General features: G+C 42.1%; 1 protein-coding gene across 1 annotated transcript; it reads right to left on the bottom strand.

The window, feature by feature from the left end:
* Window positions 1-366: 366 nt before the first annotated feature.
* zbtb11 (zinc finger and BTB domain containing 11) lies at window positions 367-7,204 on the bottom strand (the record flags this gene model as incomplete). The annotated part of the gene is made up of 10 exons (XM_083888726.1): window positions 367-1,239; window positions 2,083-2,258; window positions 2,382-2,540; window positions 2,620-2,737; window positions 3,011-3,425; window positions 4,347-4,670; window positions 4,923-5,926; window positions 6,000-6,231; window positions 6,324-6,571; window positions 6,895-7,204. 10 exons carry the CDS (start codon window positions 7,202-7,204, stop codon window positions 704-706), a joined length of 3,522 nt encoding a protein of 1,173 aa, XP_083744852.1. The 3' UTR covers window positions 367-703.
* Between the last annotated feature and the right edge of the window lie 11,441 nt (window positions 7,205-18,645).

An 18,645-nucleotide genomic window follows, 5' to 3' on the forward strand; every position in this document is an offset into this window, starting at 1 on the left:
TCAAATATTGGCTTAAAACTCACATTAATTGTTTAACATTTTAGATTTTGATGGGCTTGGAAATTTTGTTAAATTTTAAGTGTTGGCTTCTCTTATAAGATTTTTTTTTTTTTTTGGGTGCCTGATATGAAAAGATAACATTTTAGTCCCACATTGAGTAAAATGTACAAAATATTTGGTAAAGATATTGTTCAGATAACTATTAATGTGGTTATCTTTTTGTAAACACGCACAGACAACACATTCTCTTTTGCAATAACTTCAAGCAAATTCTTAAATGTGAAGAAAATATGATATGATCATCGAGGTAAACGTGAAGCACTTTCTTGTTTAATTTCCTCATTCTTCAAACTGACACCAGGAGGGAGTACACGTGAGCTTTAATAGAACGAAACACCTCAGCTCTTCTGTGTTGAGGTGAAACACATTTTGACCAAAATGTTGTTTCCTATTTATAACTTTAACTCATCAGCTTGTTGCTCATAAACAATCTTTTTTACCGTTTATCTATTCACACACAGCAGAGTGTGAATGTCAGCTCATCATTCATACAGGTCTGAGTAAATACAAAGCTCATGGCTCACTTACATTATATGTACATGTCCAGAAAAATAAGCATCTTTTTACACTGTGTTACACTTTATACAGAATGTGACAAATGCTGATCAGTCTTGGTGAGATTTTCTTTTTCTCTGGCAAATTGCTACTCGACCTCAGCCACATGAGCCACCTCCACCTCCATGGTCTGAATAACCTCCTGTTCTTCCTCTTCGACTTTGGGCCCCGTAAGCGCTTGCTGTGCCAGGACGTAGTTCACCACCTGCATGATGCCCTGATCGGAAAGCGTGGCCACCGAGCCTTCGCTCGCGGCCTGAACAGCCTCCACTGCCTCAATCGTCTCCTCTGTGATCAGCACTGTTTCTATTTCCTCTGCGGGCGGCTGCTGCGCGGGGCGGAGCTCGGGGGGCAGGTCGGATGCCAGGATGCTGACGGCGTGCTCCACCTGTGTGCCCTGGTTGTGGAACTGTAGCGTGTCCTTCTCCAGCATGATCTTACTGGGCAGGTTGTCAGTGTGGTACTTGGCCATGTGTTTACGCAGAGTGCGCGCGTCGATGTGAGCCTCCTGGCAGATCGGGCACACGTAGGGCCGCTCTCCCGTGTGCGTGCGGACGTGGCGCTTTAGGGAGCGGGCGTCGGCCCAGGCGACGCCACAGGTCAGACATTCAAACGGCTTCACTCCTAGAGAGTGGGGCAAGAAAGACAATCAGTGCCAAAAACAATTCATACACATGATCATACAGAACAAGACAATTGTCAGATTAAGATGCTGCTGTATAAACAATTTCTCTGAGTGATCTGATCAATCCCAACATCATGATCTTCAGATTAGGTGATCACAGTAGAGCCATACATTTGTGCTGTGACTTATCCGACAAACATGACTACACGGCATCAATTGTCACGACTGATCTGATATAATGACAGAAGAAGGGCTGGGCAATACTGTGCAAGAAATAAATATATATACAGTATGTACTTGCAGTGTTGGTTTTGCAAAAAAAGAAAAGAAACATGAGTGTGGATGGGTCCATGGATGGAAATTGGAATTGTTGGAATTGAAAAGGAATTGTGTTCCATCACAAAAAAACACGAGAAATTGACACCAAAACCAGGTGCTTGATCTACAGGTCGACTGTTGAGCTTTTATTGCAGCAGTGCTCGCTTTGATTTTTGTCCCATTGTTTTATGTTGTATTTATGTACTTCATTCTCTCTCTTCTCAACCAGTGAACAAGTGTTGTTGCCACATCCTGCTCTCTGATTGGCTGGAGTGGCTGTCGTCGTCGCAGAGATCGAGAGCGACATGTCTGCAGCATGTCTCTGTGAGACGCCTCTTTGAATATTTCACACTAGGATGACTTGGACACAAGTTGCAAAAACCTGCTACTGAAGACTGTGTAGTATGAACTTGTCTTAAGTTGAAATATAATGTCCAGCAATGAATGAAATGTAGATGAGATGTAAAGAGTATTATAAGAATAAGGTCAGTTGTCACAGAAACAAAGGAAGTCAAGAGTCTCACCCTGGTGGTTGTTGATGTGGCGTCTGTACTCTCGGAGCTGAGTGAACTTCCTTCCACACTGCTCGCACTCTCTCTCCAGGTTCTGCTTGATCCGGCCCTTCTTCCCATGCGTGGCCTTTTTGACGTGTCTCCGGAACAGAGCCTTCTCAAAGAACTCCTTCCCACACACATTACACCTGAAGACACCAAGCATAAGCACACATGTATCTTAGGATGTACATGATGTCATTACCTGGAAGATAACAAAAAAACAATATATCTGGACATGAGCACATGTCTGTACGCATCTTGAGACTTACTTGTAGGGCTCAGCTACGCTGTGGGACTTGACATGGGAGTACCAATCTTTCTTCCAGCTGTAGCACTTCCCACACACCTGGCACTGGAAGGGCTTCAGGCCCATGTGCTTGTTCATGTGCTGCTGGAGATCTTTGGCTTCATAGAATCTCTTATCACAACTGCAGGAGGGTGAAAGAAGAGGGAATTAGTACAGTACTGTTTTTAGCACATGGACGTGAAGCTGAAGCGTTTACTCACTGAGCGCACGCGAACGGACGGACGTCTGGTTTGGGCTGGTGCTTCTTCATGTGTTTGCTCAGAGCTGAGGCTCGGTGAAATGTTGCCCCACACGTGTTGCACAGGTACTTTGATTCACCTACAGATGAATGTCAGGTGGGACAAACAGTCTAATTTAGAAAAATATTCATGAAATACTGATGCCATTCGTAGGCTGCTTCTCTGCCTTCAGATCACCCACAACAATCACAAAAGTAAAGCTGTTATTTTAACTCTTTTAAACTTTTATTTTCCTACTTGAGTAACATGAACTGAACACCTGCCAGCCAATCAGAACCAAGTATTTTCAGTGGCCAATGGTGTGGAGTTATTTAAAAAATAATAATAATAGTAAACCATAATGTGTATGTACCTGTGTGAAGGGTGGTGTGCTCCTCCATGTTCCTCTTGCTCACAAAAGTCTTCAAACAGAACTCACAGCGGAACTGTTTGGTGACGTCGTGCAGCGCCCGGTGCATCTTCAGACTGTGCTTGTGGGTGAACGTCTTCCCGCAGACCTTACAGGAGTGAGGGCGCACGCCCGTGTGACTCAGCATGTGGATCCGCAGCGAGTACAGCTTCGGCAAGGTCTTGTTGCAGATGTCGCACACAAACTCCCTCCTGGTGGGCGTCGGTGAAGTCTTGTCGTCCAGGTCGCCGTCCACCTTCGCCTCGGAGCTCTGGTGCACGGCGGTTATGACCATGGATGCTCGCTGGCTGCTCTGCTGCTTGTGTCGAGCCAGGTGGGCACGGAGCGAGGCAGCATACTGGAACTCTTTACTGCACAGCTGGAGGGACAAAAAAAAAAAATCAGTGTGAAACTGTGGTGATAGATATTTAAATGTGCTACTAAAATTGTCACCTTTTAACTTATATGCTTACAAACTTGGGGTGTGGTAGTTTGAACTTGAAACTTAAAAATCTGTTCATATAGAGCCTAGAAGAGTAATTACCACATGATCCAGAAGGTGGTGCTGTGAGTGCTGCTTGGCCTGCTTACCTTTTCCCAACTATGCAGGATTTTTACTTTACTTTTTTACTTTATTTAACAGCTTCTGAGTCATTGTGATGGTTAGATTGCCTGTTGTGGGCTGTCCCCACTCCTCCTACTGTCGGTTGGCAAAAAATCAGCAACCTTGCAAGATCAGGAGTCCTCAGTGTCAGGTCTTGCAAAGTCTTGGGTCTTGCAAGAGACAACCACTTTACGGCACCAATCTAGCCAAGTACTGGCTACAGGATCACGGCAGAGACAATGTCTATTTTAAAAGTTTATGATGACAGAGCAAGCGAAAAAGAAGCAAAACTGTTGTCGGAGGAGGCAAGGAAGAGAATTACTGAGGGGGCCAACAAGTAAACATCAGCTCCGTTGAAAATAATTGCCAGGAGTGGGGAAGGGAGTTTTTATGACAGTGAGAATAAAGCAGTAGACACTAGAGACTTCAAAGGAATAGCCTCCATCCATCATCTACCGCTTTATCTTCCACCAGAGAGTCACGGGGGGTGCTGTGCCTATCTCAGCCGACATAGGGCGATAGGCGGGGTACACCCTGGACATCTTGCCAGTCCGTCGCAGGGCCACATATAGAGACAAACACACTCTGACACCTATGGGCAATTTAGAGTGACCAATTCATCTCCAAATCTGCATGTTTGTCACATGACATTTATTCAAGTATTACTATGACATGCTGCCAAACCCCGGTACTTACACTGCATTTGTATCCCCGAGATTTCTCGTGCTTTAACGTGTGCATGATCAGCGAGTAGCGTCTTTGAAAGGACATGCCACACTCGGAACACGTGTGCGCTCCATCAGCATTACTCTCTGTGGGGGGCTGGTCGTGGCTAGTTTCAGTTTCTGGCTCCGTCGGCTTTGCTGCAGCCTCCTCCTCTGTGATCACCTCTGCAGCCACAATGCTCTCCACTGCGTTGGCAGTGGCCTCTGGTTCCGCCCCAGAGTCAGACTGTCCTTCGGGTGGAATCTCGGCTGGTTGCTTTGGCGGTCTTCCTCTCTTCCCAGGCTTTGGACCCACCTGAAAACACATTTATGTTCTTGAACAAAATATAATGATAATGTGTAAAAATTACTCCTTCCCGCTAAACAGCTGATATAACCGATATTTTTCTGAAGAAAAAACAGGCATCTCCAGTGAATGACCTGACCTGTGAACTCATACTGAAAGGTCTCATATCGCCAAGGAGTGAATTCTGATTAATCACATTCCCACATGCCAAAAACCCATTTAAAGGTCGATTTTCTGGAGTATTATAGTGTAATTATGTACCTTAGGGGTTGCGGCACGAGGCAGGTTTGTGCTCATCTTCACCTCCTCTTCACCCTCCAGCCCCATATGGAGACGAGCATAACCGCCCTCGCCGATAGATCGCTGGCGAAGCCGTCTTTTGTTCGGGTCATCGGACGCCGCATCGTGTTTGTCTGCGGGGCCTTCGTTAAGAGAAGGATCTTCCTCCTCCATGGGTACGAACTCCTCGAACTCGACCTCCTTCTTGGCCTTGGCTGGACGACCTCGTTTGCGTTTCTGAGGTATTGGCGCTAAATCCACGGTCTCTGGTGTCAGCGTTGCCGCCTCAGCTGCCAGTTTGATGACATCTGAGGGGTTAACTTTGTCTGCATCCACATTCATTACAAAGGCTTCAGCTTCAGCGACCTGTGGCTGCTCCATTGCCAGGCAGGCTGACACCATGGCGAGGGACTCGCTGGCTCCGGCCTGACCGCTGTGGGTGACCACAGTCATCGTCTCCCCGTCTGTTCCTTCTTCACTGCGTGAGATCAAAGTGACAGTCTCTCCCGGCTCAGCAGGTGCACTGTGAGCAATCAGAGTCACTGTTTCGCCGTCAACCGTCTCCCCTCCTTGTTCTTTGCTTTCCTCCATGGCTTCAGCAACAACTGCCAGTGGCTGCTCAATATAAGCCTCTTTAGTAGGTTCAACAAAAGCCAAGGACTCGGTAGTTACAGCTACAGCACTGTGGGTGACCACTCCATTGCCATCAGTCTCTATGGCCACAACATACGCACCAGACTCCTCCTCCTTAGCGCCCTCCTCGGGAGCCAGCTGGCTTGACACCACCGTGTGCACATCTCCTCTTTGATACACCGTCAGCTTCTGTTCCTCCACCTGCTTATGTACAGACTCGCAAATCTGGAGCACCTCGTTCATCAGCAAATGCCGGGCAAGGCTAGCAATTTCTGCCATATAGCAAAAATTAAACGTAAGCATGGAAGTGTAAGCAAAGTCAAGCAATGGGAGGAAGCTGGCTTTGGTGAAACCTGGAGAGAGAAAAAGGGCAGGCGTTTAAAAACTGGGCCGACAAACAGAAAAGTCAAACAAAGTGGTACTCACCAGAGAGGTCAACCACAGCTTCATGTGTGGTTGCAGCCCCCTTCTCAAAAAAGAGCTCATGGAAGTATTCGCTGCATGCTGCCAGCACAGCTTTGTGTGCTCGGTACTCCTCACCCTCAATCAACAGGGTGATGTCGCAGAACTGATTGTTGAGACGTTGCTGGTTGAGTTTGCCCAATATGGTTTGACCATGTTTGGGCAGGAACTGATTCACCTCACCCTTACTGTCCACCTGGAAAGCACATACACACAACACAAGATTAAAAAGAGACCTTCAAAAAAAGTTACAACATTTTTGTTATTGGGGGAAAATAAATTTCTTACAAACACAAGTTCATGCTTGGCCGGCGTTTTGGACAACTTGGATCTCAGATGAGAGGACGAGTCAGAGAAGACTAAAGCATCATCTCCGTCCTCGTCTTCTTCATCCTCGTCCTCTTCATTCACGTTGGCATTCCCTTTGTGTCTCCTCCCCTGGGAATAAAGTCGAGTTCCAGAACCATCATCCGTCGTCCTCCTGCTCAGACACTGAGTGCACTCTCTGATGTAGTCTTTCACATGTTTCTGGATACCTGCATTATCACAAAAATGAATGTGAGATTTATTGCATCCACATCCAACTATTTCAAGAAATAGAAGTTGGTTTATTCATGTGCAACGTATTCAAGGTAACGACATTAAAAGCTTGTGCTTTGGCCACAGATTAGCCACAGATAAATAACAAGTTTCACTTCAATCACTAGATGGCGACAGAGAGCAGTTTAGTTTGTGATGGTGGATATACGGGTGGTAAACGTGTTTATTAATCCCTGACGTATGTAAACACCGGTTCCCCGGTGGCTCTATCTGCCTCCCGGTGACCACAGGTCCCGAACTCAGAGCCGGTATGCCTCACCTCTCCACCAGTACTTCTGAGAGATGCACTCCCAGGTGAGTTGCTGGTTCAGATGCTCCCCTTCTTCCGTGATGTGCGCCTGGTTGATGAGTTCCTTCCTCCGGCCGTCCTGCAGCACCACCTCCAGCTCTGTGAAATTATTCTGGCCCTTCAAGCGCCTCTGATAATACAGAGTTCCGTTCCTCACCACGTAGCAGGCCGCCGCTTTGCGTATTTTCCTCTTGGTGTTTCCAGGCGTCCCCGGCGCGTACGGCTCCCGCTCATCAGTCAGATAGCGAATGATAGCCAAGTAGCTTTCCTCACACGACATGTCTACGCCGCTCACACACGGGTTTTCCGTATAATAAGGGTTTATCTCAACGAGGGGGGCCCTCTTCTGACATGTATAATTGATATATAAATTTTAAGCTTTATTTAGATTAAATAAAGCGCAAACTGAGAAAGCGACAACAACATTTAAAATTGTTTCTTAGGGTGGAACTCAGTTCGTTACCGTCGGGGTAGACTTACCCGAGCAGACAAAATGGCTGCATCACAACCGGATATTGCGTAAGCAGTGACGGAAGTACACTGCCACCATTGTCCATCACAAGAGGGCGCAATGTACAAACTAATTGGCCACAGAAAGTCACCGTCAGTCTGTTTTTTTTTTTTTTTTTTAATTCTCCTCTTTAAAAAAATATATGTACCTTCGTATATGTACGTCGTGTTTTTAGTTTTATTTTAATTCATTAAGGTTTTATTTTTTACTGCCCCCACTATTGTAACAATAACAATAATAAGTTATAATACGTATATTAATGTTATTATATTATTGTATAAAGCACTTGTTGCAGCTAGTCTGATTTAGTGTTTTTCTTTTTTTAAACTTTTAAAGATGACCCAATTCTCAATATAGTACATTTTGACAAGAGTACATTTGTGCACAATATAACAATTCTCACTTTAATTTTCATGGACATTTCTAAAAGATATATTTGTGTCCACCAAATTTCAACTTAATTTTATGCATATTTGTTATTTCATATATTTTAAAACACTGGAAAACAAAGTCTCACGACCCCAACATTCCTGTGGCTCTCAGCCCAGTCATTGGGAATGACTGATTTAATTCATGGTGGCACTGTCACCACTGTGGCAGCCACATATACAACGTTGAGTCATCTCATTCGCAGCCTGCATTTTGTTTCTGAACAGTGCACACATACATGCTCACACTAAATGTATACTTGTACACTATGTGCACATTAAAGTTGCTTAACCTACAATAGGAAGACAAAGGTGATTGAATGTCAAACCACAGTGAATGTGTTGGCTACAGTAAGTGAATAAAGGAGGACGACTGAGTAAAATCACAGTGACTTTGCTCTTTGCAACCTTTTATTCAGAGTCATGTTCATCAGTTCTTGTTTATGTTTTATTTTTTCTGACCTCTTCAGACAGAAATTTACCACATGGACACTCTGCTGCAGTTTCTCCTTCTTGTCGTCCAAGTTAAAATCCAAGGGAACATTTTCCATTGTTGCCCCCCCTGCTGTGGAACAGTTTACATCTCTCTGTCACATTTTCCTGCACTGGTAGTAATTTAAATCCTGTCTACAGCCAAGATTTCAACATGAAAGGAGGTCACATTAGACCCATCCCTTCATCTTAATGTTAGAGGAACACATAAAGTCATTAAATATATTGATGATTGTTTTATGAATAAATATTTAATAACAGGACAAGTACTATATTACATCTGCTCTGTGAAGCTGTAAAGCAGTGCTTTGGTTTAAAATGCTAATCTAGCATGAACACGCTATCATCCTCACCGTCACGGCTGTCAGTCCGTCAAAGCTTGTTTTGTTAAAACTTAATACTTGAATGTTTTTTTAAATTGTAATCCGTTTTAATACAGTTTTGCCTATTTCTATTACTGTCACCATGTGGTTCTTATATATTCTGTCCACTAGAGGGCAAGGAGGAATAATATTTGTTGTGTTTGCCATGTTATTTCAGTGTTAGCATGCTAATGTTAGCTTATGTATGCAACAAACAAAGTATGACACCTATTTTGGTCCTAAACGTTTCATATATTTTTTTTATTCTTTAAACCTGTGTTTATGTGGTTGTATTGTTCTATATATATATATATATATATATATATATATATGTATATATATATATATATATATATATATATATATATATATATATATATATATATATATATATATATATATATATATATATATTTAAAACACATGTTGAAGAGCACATATTTGTAGTTTGAACAAAACAATAGTTACCTTGCTCATTTTTGAACTTGTCTAAAGATATTAATTCATACGATTTATTGAAATGTAATATTTAAATATCGTTCTAATTTTAATCTGTTTTCAATACAAAATGTGCCTAATATTGTTAGATATTGTTCTATCCAGGGGGTGAGAAGAAATATAAGTTTTGCCATGTTCATCGTGTTATTTCAGTGTTAGCATGCTAATGTTTGCTTATTTGTGCTAAATAAAAAGTATTGCACTTATTTTGGGAAATGAAAAATAAAATCTTGACATATGTTTTTAAATAGTATATCCTTTAAACCTGTGTTTAAGCGGTTGTACTGTACTATACATTTACTATACACGTGTTGTATTAGACAACACATATACATTTAAATATACATATTTATGTTAAAGTATAGCACAATAGTTGCCTTACTTACTCACTTTTTAACTTGTCTAAATATATTATGCTTTATTAAAATGTAATACATGAATATGAATGAAGTTTCTGGAAGTTTCACATATATTTTTTATTCTTCAAACCTGTGTTGAAGTGGTTGGACTGTACTGATACATACATACATAAAGTAAACACATGTATGTTGCAGCATAGCACACATTTGTACGCAATAAAAAGTACTTACTTTTTAACTTTGTCTAAAGATATTTGTACCCACATATTACTTATTTTCTAATATTTTATCAAGATGCTGGTCTGCATATACTGTTCTTGGAAATAGAATGTTTCCCTCAGGGATCAATAAACCAAAGTGTAAGACTTGTGTTTTCTGTGACCACATGTACAAAAAGCCAAACATACTCAGCTTATTATCATAAAATAGTGGTGGAAAAACATGTGAATATTAAAGTCAGAAAAGAAGGAAGTAGCAAATGTCTGGCATTTCTGCTCAATTTAATTAACCCAGGGAGAATGAATGAGCTTCACTTTTTCCATCTATTAGTCACACACAGATGCTACAGATGTGCTGAAAAAACATGACTTTTCTGCATTTGCTGAAACTTCAAGGAACAACTCGCTCAGTGCAGTAGGTTTCCAGTAGGTTTGCTTGTTGTGCAAGAGCAGATGATTCATTTCTTCATCTCACCACAGTCGTCACATTTTCACAGAATCACTCAGATCGAGACAGGTGACACAGTTTGGTGTGAATGAATGTCTCACACAAACCTGCCATGCTTATGAAAACATCACATTTATGTTTTTATTTGCCTGGGAATGAAAAAAAAAATCCTGATCACATGTCCAGTGTCCACCGTCTCAGAGTCATACAAATGTCCACCTGTCGTCATGTCATGTCTTTGTCAACCGAAGTCTCCGAACCGTTCGTTTCAGCTGCTTCAGAATCTGCCACAGTGGCCTGAATTCAACCCTCGACCACAAATCTCTGACTCACTGAATAAACTTGCGGCTCAACTCAGACGTCAGCCTTTAACTCTCACTTTACTGCTTTACTTTCTTCCTCGGTTCAATCATATTTGAATATGCAAAGACCAAAAACAAGTGTGAGAATGTAATGTCTTCAGTTCTTCAGACACTTGCAGAGACAGATGTACGGTATGTTTGCATCTGTGTGTGTTTTTCTCTCCGTCTGATGTTTCTAATGTTTAATCTAACCTATGACGTCTCCTCTACATTCGAACGTCTTGACCAACAAAGCTTCCTCTGTTTCGTCTCACTGTCGCACTGCAAGCAGCTCGGTAGCCGCTCTGCACACCGTCTCACTTCCTCCCAAGGAAGTGTTTGGATTAGCATTCATTTGCTCCGTCTTTTGTGCAGGTTTATTGGTCCGAGATGACAGCATGTGTTAACTAATAACATAATCTGCAAAGGTATTCACATGGAGGGTTTGAGGAACATGCACATAGAGGGGGAAAATGTGACGGCCACAGAGTTCAGCTCTATGTATCACGATAAACAGGCCATGTATGATGCAAATTACAACACAGAATAATAGAACACCCCCTTTATTATGTAATAAATCTAAAGCAACTGGCCATAAAATCCTCCTAATATGTCACAGAGACTCAGGAATAATGTTCATATAACAAACTGAACTCACCAACAACAACAGTACAGCCAAAGTATTTGCATGAAAAAAAACATTTTGCAGACTGCAAATCATGTTTATTTTTTTGAAATCATGTTTTGGCATGTGGCGCGACCTACCGCCGTCTACCAATCATTGCAGTCAGTAGAGTCTCAGCTGCCGAGCAACCACGGGCTGCCAGTTACGTCATAAAACCAAACCTAAAAGACCTCGGTATTTTGAATTTGAATGTAGTAACCGTTTTTGGCCACATTCTTACATATGGCACCTTTAATTAACAATAACAGCAAGCTTAATAAAAAAAATTTGAAATATGCACTGCATCATGTCAGTTGACAGCTGCTGCCACCCACTGGTTGTATTCCACACTGCACGGTTGGTAATGTTTATGTCACAAGACTACCGTCATAGCATTTGCTATAATGGGACGATGCTGACATTTATACCATGTGAGATATATATTCCAATGTTATTGTTTGAAGTTTATACGGTACACACTATTTTTCTGAGGAATTTTTTTCAGGTGAATGTAAACTTAATTTGTCTATTATTGTTGGCAATATCTTGGAAAATTTGTTATTCAAGCCATATTTGTTGAGCAGCTCTAAAACTTGAATTATCTGCAGATAAAACAAACACGTGGGCAAAAAACAACACCCTTCTATAGAGCACATGGCTAACATCTGTTCAAAGTTTAAGAGAAAAAATAAATAATAGACAGACAACTACGTATAGGGAATGGAGGGAAACAAAAACTCTAGATCGAAAATGTTTCACAGAAAAACCACAGCTATTATTCACGAGTAACACACGGTAAAATAGCTTCTTCTTTTTTGTTTTATCTTATCGAAAAACAATCTCTAAACAACACATTGTCACACTTGACCTACAGCAGCAGGTCTGTGTGTAAGTGCTGGTTGTGATAACGTGATTATCTGCGGTCGTTGGTGGTGCCGCCTATATTCGAACGCAGGAATTCAAATTCTAAAAAACTATGAGTATGCTCTACATCACGTGTCAAACTCAAGGCCCGGGGGCCAGATGTGGCCCACCACGTCATTTTATGTGGCCCGCGAGTGATTCATTTGTCTTGAAAATCTGTGTTAAAATAGGTCTATGCTGCTTTAAGGCGTGCGTTGACCATAAACTTAATTTCCCACAATGCATGGCGATGTCGTTACCCGCAAAGTGACGGCATCCCGCCACTAGATCGCAGTGTATCATTGTATATGCATCACGCGACAAACGCTAACAAAACGATGCGGCAGTGAAAGCTAGCTTTATTGTAGCTGAAGAAATCACCCGTGCTTCAAAGTCTTTTTCTAAGGGTGCATTTTTGAAGCAGTAGTTACCTTTATTTTACGTGATATTTGGTTACATTTAGTTACATTTATTCTGTATGACAGTGACATCTGGCCCTTTGAGGGTAACCATTATGCTGATGTGGCCCTCAGTGAAAATGAGTTTGACACCCCTGCTCTACATATTCAGGCATTACAATATAGGATTTTTCCTGTTCTATACTGTTACTAACCTTCATATCTGTCTCCTCTGTCACTGTGTCGTAACATGCATTTGTTTCCCCCCCTCCGACAAATTCTGTGTGTGCGTGCATTTGTAATTGGACGACACATTACCCACTTCAGCGTCCTCATCACTCCCATGTCGGATTATAGAGAGGAAACGTTTTTCTCATAAAAAGCCTCCCGTAATTTGCAATTTGTGTGATATCCAACCACAGTCGTCCATTTTGAGTTGAAAGCCTGTATTAAAGCTCCCTCCCGCTGGTGCCCACACTCACTTGTTTTGTGAGACGATCAAAGACATTATTGCAGCCAAAACACGGTTCAAAGTAACGTCCTCGTAACGTCATTCTCTATAACCTTGAAATGAGAGCGAGCGAACGCTGCCTGTGGACGTTTCAGAGCCAGAGAAATAGTCCTGATCAGTGCCCCTATTACCCGCATGGTTGGCCATTTAGCCCTTCATTGTATATTTGCTGTTTGCTCTTATTGAAATGAGGCACCATTGAGCGTTCGCAGAGCTTTTCTTTTCTCTTCGAAGAATAAATCTTCGGTTGCCGCTTAAGTTTCGACCTTGATGGAACGATCAGATCTTGTCAGGCGTCGTAAATTCACTGCCCTTGAATAAAAAAAGGCACCGTTTGTATCCACAATTCAGTAACTCTGATGGTCGAGGCAGGAAGCAGCAACTTTCTCTGGACATATATGTGTTCATTCATTTATCGTTTATCCTCCACATGAGGCTCGCGGGGCCAATTCCAGCTGATAATGGGTGAAAGGTGGGGTTGCACCCTGGACAGGTCGCTGACAAACAACCTCTGCATGTTTTTGGAATGCTGGAGGAAGCCGGAGAACCCGGCAAACTCCATGCAGAAAGACCCTTGTTCAAACCGGGTCACGAACCCAGGTCTTTTTGCTGCAAAGGCAACGACAGCTACATGTTTGTCTTCACTAAAAAATTTAAAATATATCAAAATATTTGGGAAGAAATGACAACAGGGGGGTTAGAAGGGTTAATTTAGCAATCGATAAATGATCCATCACTTGTTGCCACCCTATTAGTGAAGGGTCAGTTTATGTTGTATTAGGCCTCGGTCAAGGTTTTCTGGTGAATCCACATGATTGTTTGTTGATGATCATTTTAAACAGAGTGAATCGATAAGAGTGGCTCTTTCATCTCCTCTCAGCACTCTCAGCCAGCTCGGTTTCTGTAATGTCTCTACATATATATATAATGTATTCTTTACTGCATGTTATTTCCTGCTCTTTATATGCATTAATTACTTAGAATCAATTCTTCATCTCTACTCTTTGTCATTGCACTGTGCTTCAGCTGATAAATGACGTCACGTCTCATCAGCTGGTGTGTTTTTTTTTTTAAAGCCGGTGGATTTTCATCCTTGTGTGCAGCCGTTTCTTCCTGTAGATAAACGCAGACCTTGACGGAGACATTTTTGAATCCTATTTGAATTATTCTAGTGTCTCGTTCAGCCCACGAGTCTGGATTTCCAAGTAAATTCAGGGGCGATCATGTCAGCAATGCTTAAAACGGGGTCATGTTTTCATGATGACGTGATATTAAATGGTGGGCCACATGTAATCAACTGAGAGGCCGCCTCTTTGACACCTCTGATTCAACTGATAGTGAACAGTTTTAGAAATTTGGAAAGAGCGACAGAGAATTCCCCAGTTGACTACTGCGTGCAACCAATCAAACCACATAAATACATGATATAATGCATACGGGTGATCGGAGAAACAATTGCAAAGACGTAAATCACTGGCCCCAGCTCCAATCTGTAATCTACTGTCTGTCCTGTTACAGTAATTACGGTGAAGTGCAGCTCTGAGGCAGATCGTGTGTCTGACCCAGACACCCGGACAAGATAAAAGTCGTCTGTGGGTCTGAGGACAAACACGGCAGGGGAACAAAGCGGAGTGGAGACTGCCTTATCTTTCATTGTCTTGCTCTCGCTGTGCCCATGGCCAGATATTGTGATAGAGAGCGCTTTCTGTGGCTCCTCTGGCACTGCGGTACTTTTCCATCGCACACCGACCTCAGTAGAGTCTCTGTGCCGGCTGTTACTATGACACACACACACAGGGAAACTGTACTGGTCCACCTGGACACGATGATCTGAAATCCTTTTTTTTTTTGGAGTCATAATTTAATGTTTTCTCAAATCAGATAAGGGAAGTCAAACATGGAGGAAGGACACAGGCTATCAGTACAGAGAGAGGCCATGAATGGATGACGAACGATTACGTAAGGGCTCACAATCACTGCTCCACTTATCCACTTAGATTTCCCTCAGACCGTTGTTGTCTGGCTGGCGAAGAGTCCCTTTTTTTTCATGGGTACTGGCTGTAAAAATTACTGTCACACATGTTTCACAACGGGCCTGAAAACACCATGTACTCCTGATTAATTAGGCCGTCCATGAGCACTTTTAACCCTTTAAGGTACTACTCAACCATTTGGTCGACCACACTTTAAGTCACTATATCTCGTTGAAAAATGCATTAAGCTGAACTCACAAACACTAAATTCATGTGACTTGTTTTTGTGCTTTATGAATTATACAAACCAGGTTCATTATGAACAGACATCTCAACCGTTTGGTAGAGGCCTGTATCTGTATATAAATATTGTAGGGTCTAATTTAAAAAAAAAAAAAAAAAAAAAAAAAAATAAATATATATATTGATTGTCATTTTTGTTATCATAAGTAAATAAAATAAAATAATACAAAATGCAAATAAATCATTTTCCCTTTGCTTTTTTCCTTGGTGCGTACCTTAAAGGCATTTTGACTGGAGGACACATTGTAAAGGAGCCAAAACAAATCAGAAAGGCAAGATATAGAAGAAGATCAGATGTTGCTCCGATCTACCTGAGGCTTTTTTGGAACAATAGGCAACATAAACAAACCATGTGTATTCAGTTTTCTACACTCTAAAGGCCACATTATACTTCTCCGACTGCGTATGCGTTATCCGTCTGCGTCACCACGGAGACGCCTCGAGCATTTATACTTCTGCGTCGTGGTGACGGACACTCGCTGCAATTTCCCGCCCGATCAGTAGGGGTCGCTGCGCAAGGTTGTTGTGCTTCTGGCTACAGTGAGCAATGGCGTCCGAGAAAGAAAGAGAGAGAAAGACTGTTGTTGTTGAAACAGTGGCCGTTTCTCACTTTTCTGTGTGACGGAACGCAGTTTTGAGATAATTTGAGGCGAGAAATTGGCCATTTAGAGTCTAAACATGTGCTGTGTGTGTTAAGATATGACGTATTTATAGTTTGGCAGCGGCGTTATCGGCGGGGATCAGCTCCGCCTCTGTCAGGACGCCCGGAGCGCACTGAGAGCCGGCACAGAGCAGCTTAGCTCGGCCTGTCCTGAGGACCAATCGCAGCTCTTGCCGTCTCCGTAGTCCCTTGACGGAGTGACGGACACTTAAAAAATATTCCGTGCACCCGGAGACGACGCAGAGGCTCTTCGACAGGTTCTGCGTCGACGCAGAGGACTCTGCGTAGCTACGTAGAGCACTTTACGCAGAAGTATAAATTGGGCTTAATTCACATTTTTAGCATCAGTGCACACGGTCATTTATGCAAAAATACATCTGCAGGAGTCAAACTGCAAGTTCAGAGTCATATTTTATTATACTTTTGAGAATTAAAAGTATCGTCTTTATTTGCATGTATTGGATGCATTCATTATGCATATATTTGCAAAGCATGTTCGTGTTTGTGGGGTAATCAGAGTTAGGAAAGTTAGGAATCTCTATACCTCAAGTTTGAAAAAAATAGGGGCCCCCAAATAGTATCTCGCATAGGGCCCCCAAAAAGCTAGAAACGGCCCTGTTCTTGAAGCAAAGTTGTCAATGACTGTGACTGTGGTTCGTCGTGTCAGTCCTCACAGAGGTCACAGCTGGTGACACACAAATATCAACAGACATTTGAATGCATGATGGGATTATCTTTTCCTCCAAGCTGCAGTCTCCTGTCAGCAGTGAACAAATGGCTGAATTTAACGCTCATGATGCTCAAAGGCTGACGAGAAGAGATGCACCGACACCCCTTTGAAGGAGGGTTAGCGACACAGGAAAGAGAAATGAGCTGCCATTACTGTTATTTGCTGACATTAAACTTGAACAGAATGTGATTATCTGACTGCAGTTCCCACACCGAGGCAGATAGAGGCTTGGATGACTGTCCTTGGTGACTACTTCTTCTGTTCTTAATATTCGGGGCGGAAATTCAGTTTGTGCATGCGATGTCCACGCGCTTTTTGCGCGCCGTTCCAAAATCTAGCCTGTGTGTTGATGACGCATTTCGTTCCATGCACACGGTGTGTGTTAGGTCCGCTTGCACTGTGCGTGGAAGTATACCAGGGCCTTAAGCCCTGATAAAAATGTGAGTGCATGAAACGTCATGACATTTATTTTTAAACATGAATAACACACACATAAAACAGTTGTTGGGTGGCTCTTAAATGTACTGCTTTTGTGCCATTTGCAGCAAAAGTCCAAAGATCTCTTGACTTCCTGGTCAACAGAAGTTGAAGTCAGTCCTGAGAGTATTTTCTTGGCTCATGGTGGACCTGAGGTAAGTCAGAAGGGGCCCATTAAGGAGTTTTTGATGTAGTGAGCTGCATATTAATGGGGTTTTAGGGGATTCATGGATATCACTGCAAAATATACAATTCAAGGACTGGCTCTCGGGGGCCCACTTGTTAGTGCCACTGCACGACACTCCTTCCTAAAGAGGCCCCATTAAGGGTTTAGTGGGCTTTGTTTTATTGAAAATGTACAGGGGGGCTTTACACAGAGGGGCCCAAGCATTTGCCTGGTATGCCTGTCCTGTTGGTGCGCCTCTGTTCCCGTATTTTACTCATTGTGCTTTTTATTTTCTATCGCCTTCATTCCCTGTACACTGTTAGAAATGTTCCTGTAAAAAAACAGTAAAGAACTGGCAGCTGGGTTGCCATTACATTACTGTAAAATTAACATCTTTTTTACTGTCACTGAAATGTACAGTTTTGTCCTGTAAATGAAAAATACAGTGTAAACTGATATTTAAAATTACTTTCACTGTATTTTACAATTAAATTACTATTTAGCTTGTATAGGCGATATTGTTTAGGGCGATGCCAACTATTATGATGGTGAATTTCAAGTCATTCCGAGATACTTTTTGTTTTTGAGACAAAAGGCACACTGTCAAAGTGCATCAGGGCAAATGGATGATTTCCTGAATTTCAAAAATTCTTTAAAAATTATTCCTTAAGAGGTTTGCAAATATTTTCAACAGATCCTTGTTCAGGGCGTTGCCAACTATCATGATGGTGAATTTCAAGTCATTCCGAGATACTTTTTGTTTTTGAGAAGAAAGTCAGCTCACTGTCAAAGCGCATCAGGGCAAATGGATCATTTCCTGAATTTCAAAAATTAATTTAAATTATTCCTTAAAAGGTTTGCAAATATTTTCAAGGGATCCTTCTTCAGGGCGATGCCAACTATTATGATGGTAAATTTTAAGTTTTTCCAAGATACTTTTTGTTTTTTTGAAGAAAGTCATCTCACTGTCAAAGCGCATCAGGGCAAATGGATCATTTCCAGAATTTCAAGAATTCATCAAAAATATTCATTAAAAGGTTTGCAAATATTTTCAAGGGTTCCTTGTTCAGGACGATGCTGTCTATTATGACGGACAATTTTAAGTCATTCCAAGATACTTTTTGTTTTTGAGACTAAAGTCATTGACAGACTGCCGGTCAATCATTGGTCATAAAGTGTTGTCATGAGCATGACATCTGACACAAGAATCAAACCCGCCATTTTTTAACAGCGCAACAGCGAGTATCCACGGCTGCTGTCCACAAAAATACACCAAGG

Source organism: Microchirus variegatus (assembly GCF_963457635.1).
Source record: "Microchirus variegatus genome assembly, chromosome: 4".
In the NCBI taxonomy this organism is placed as follows: domain Eukaryota; kingdom Metazoa; phylum Chordata; class Actinopteri; order Pleuronectiformes; family Soleidae; genus Microchirus; species Microchirus variegatus.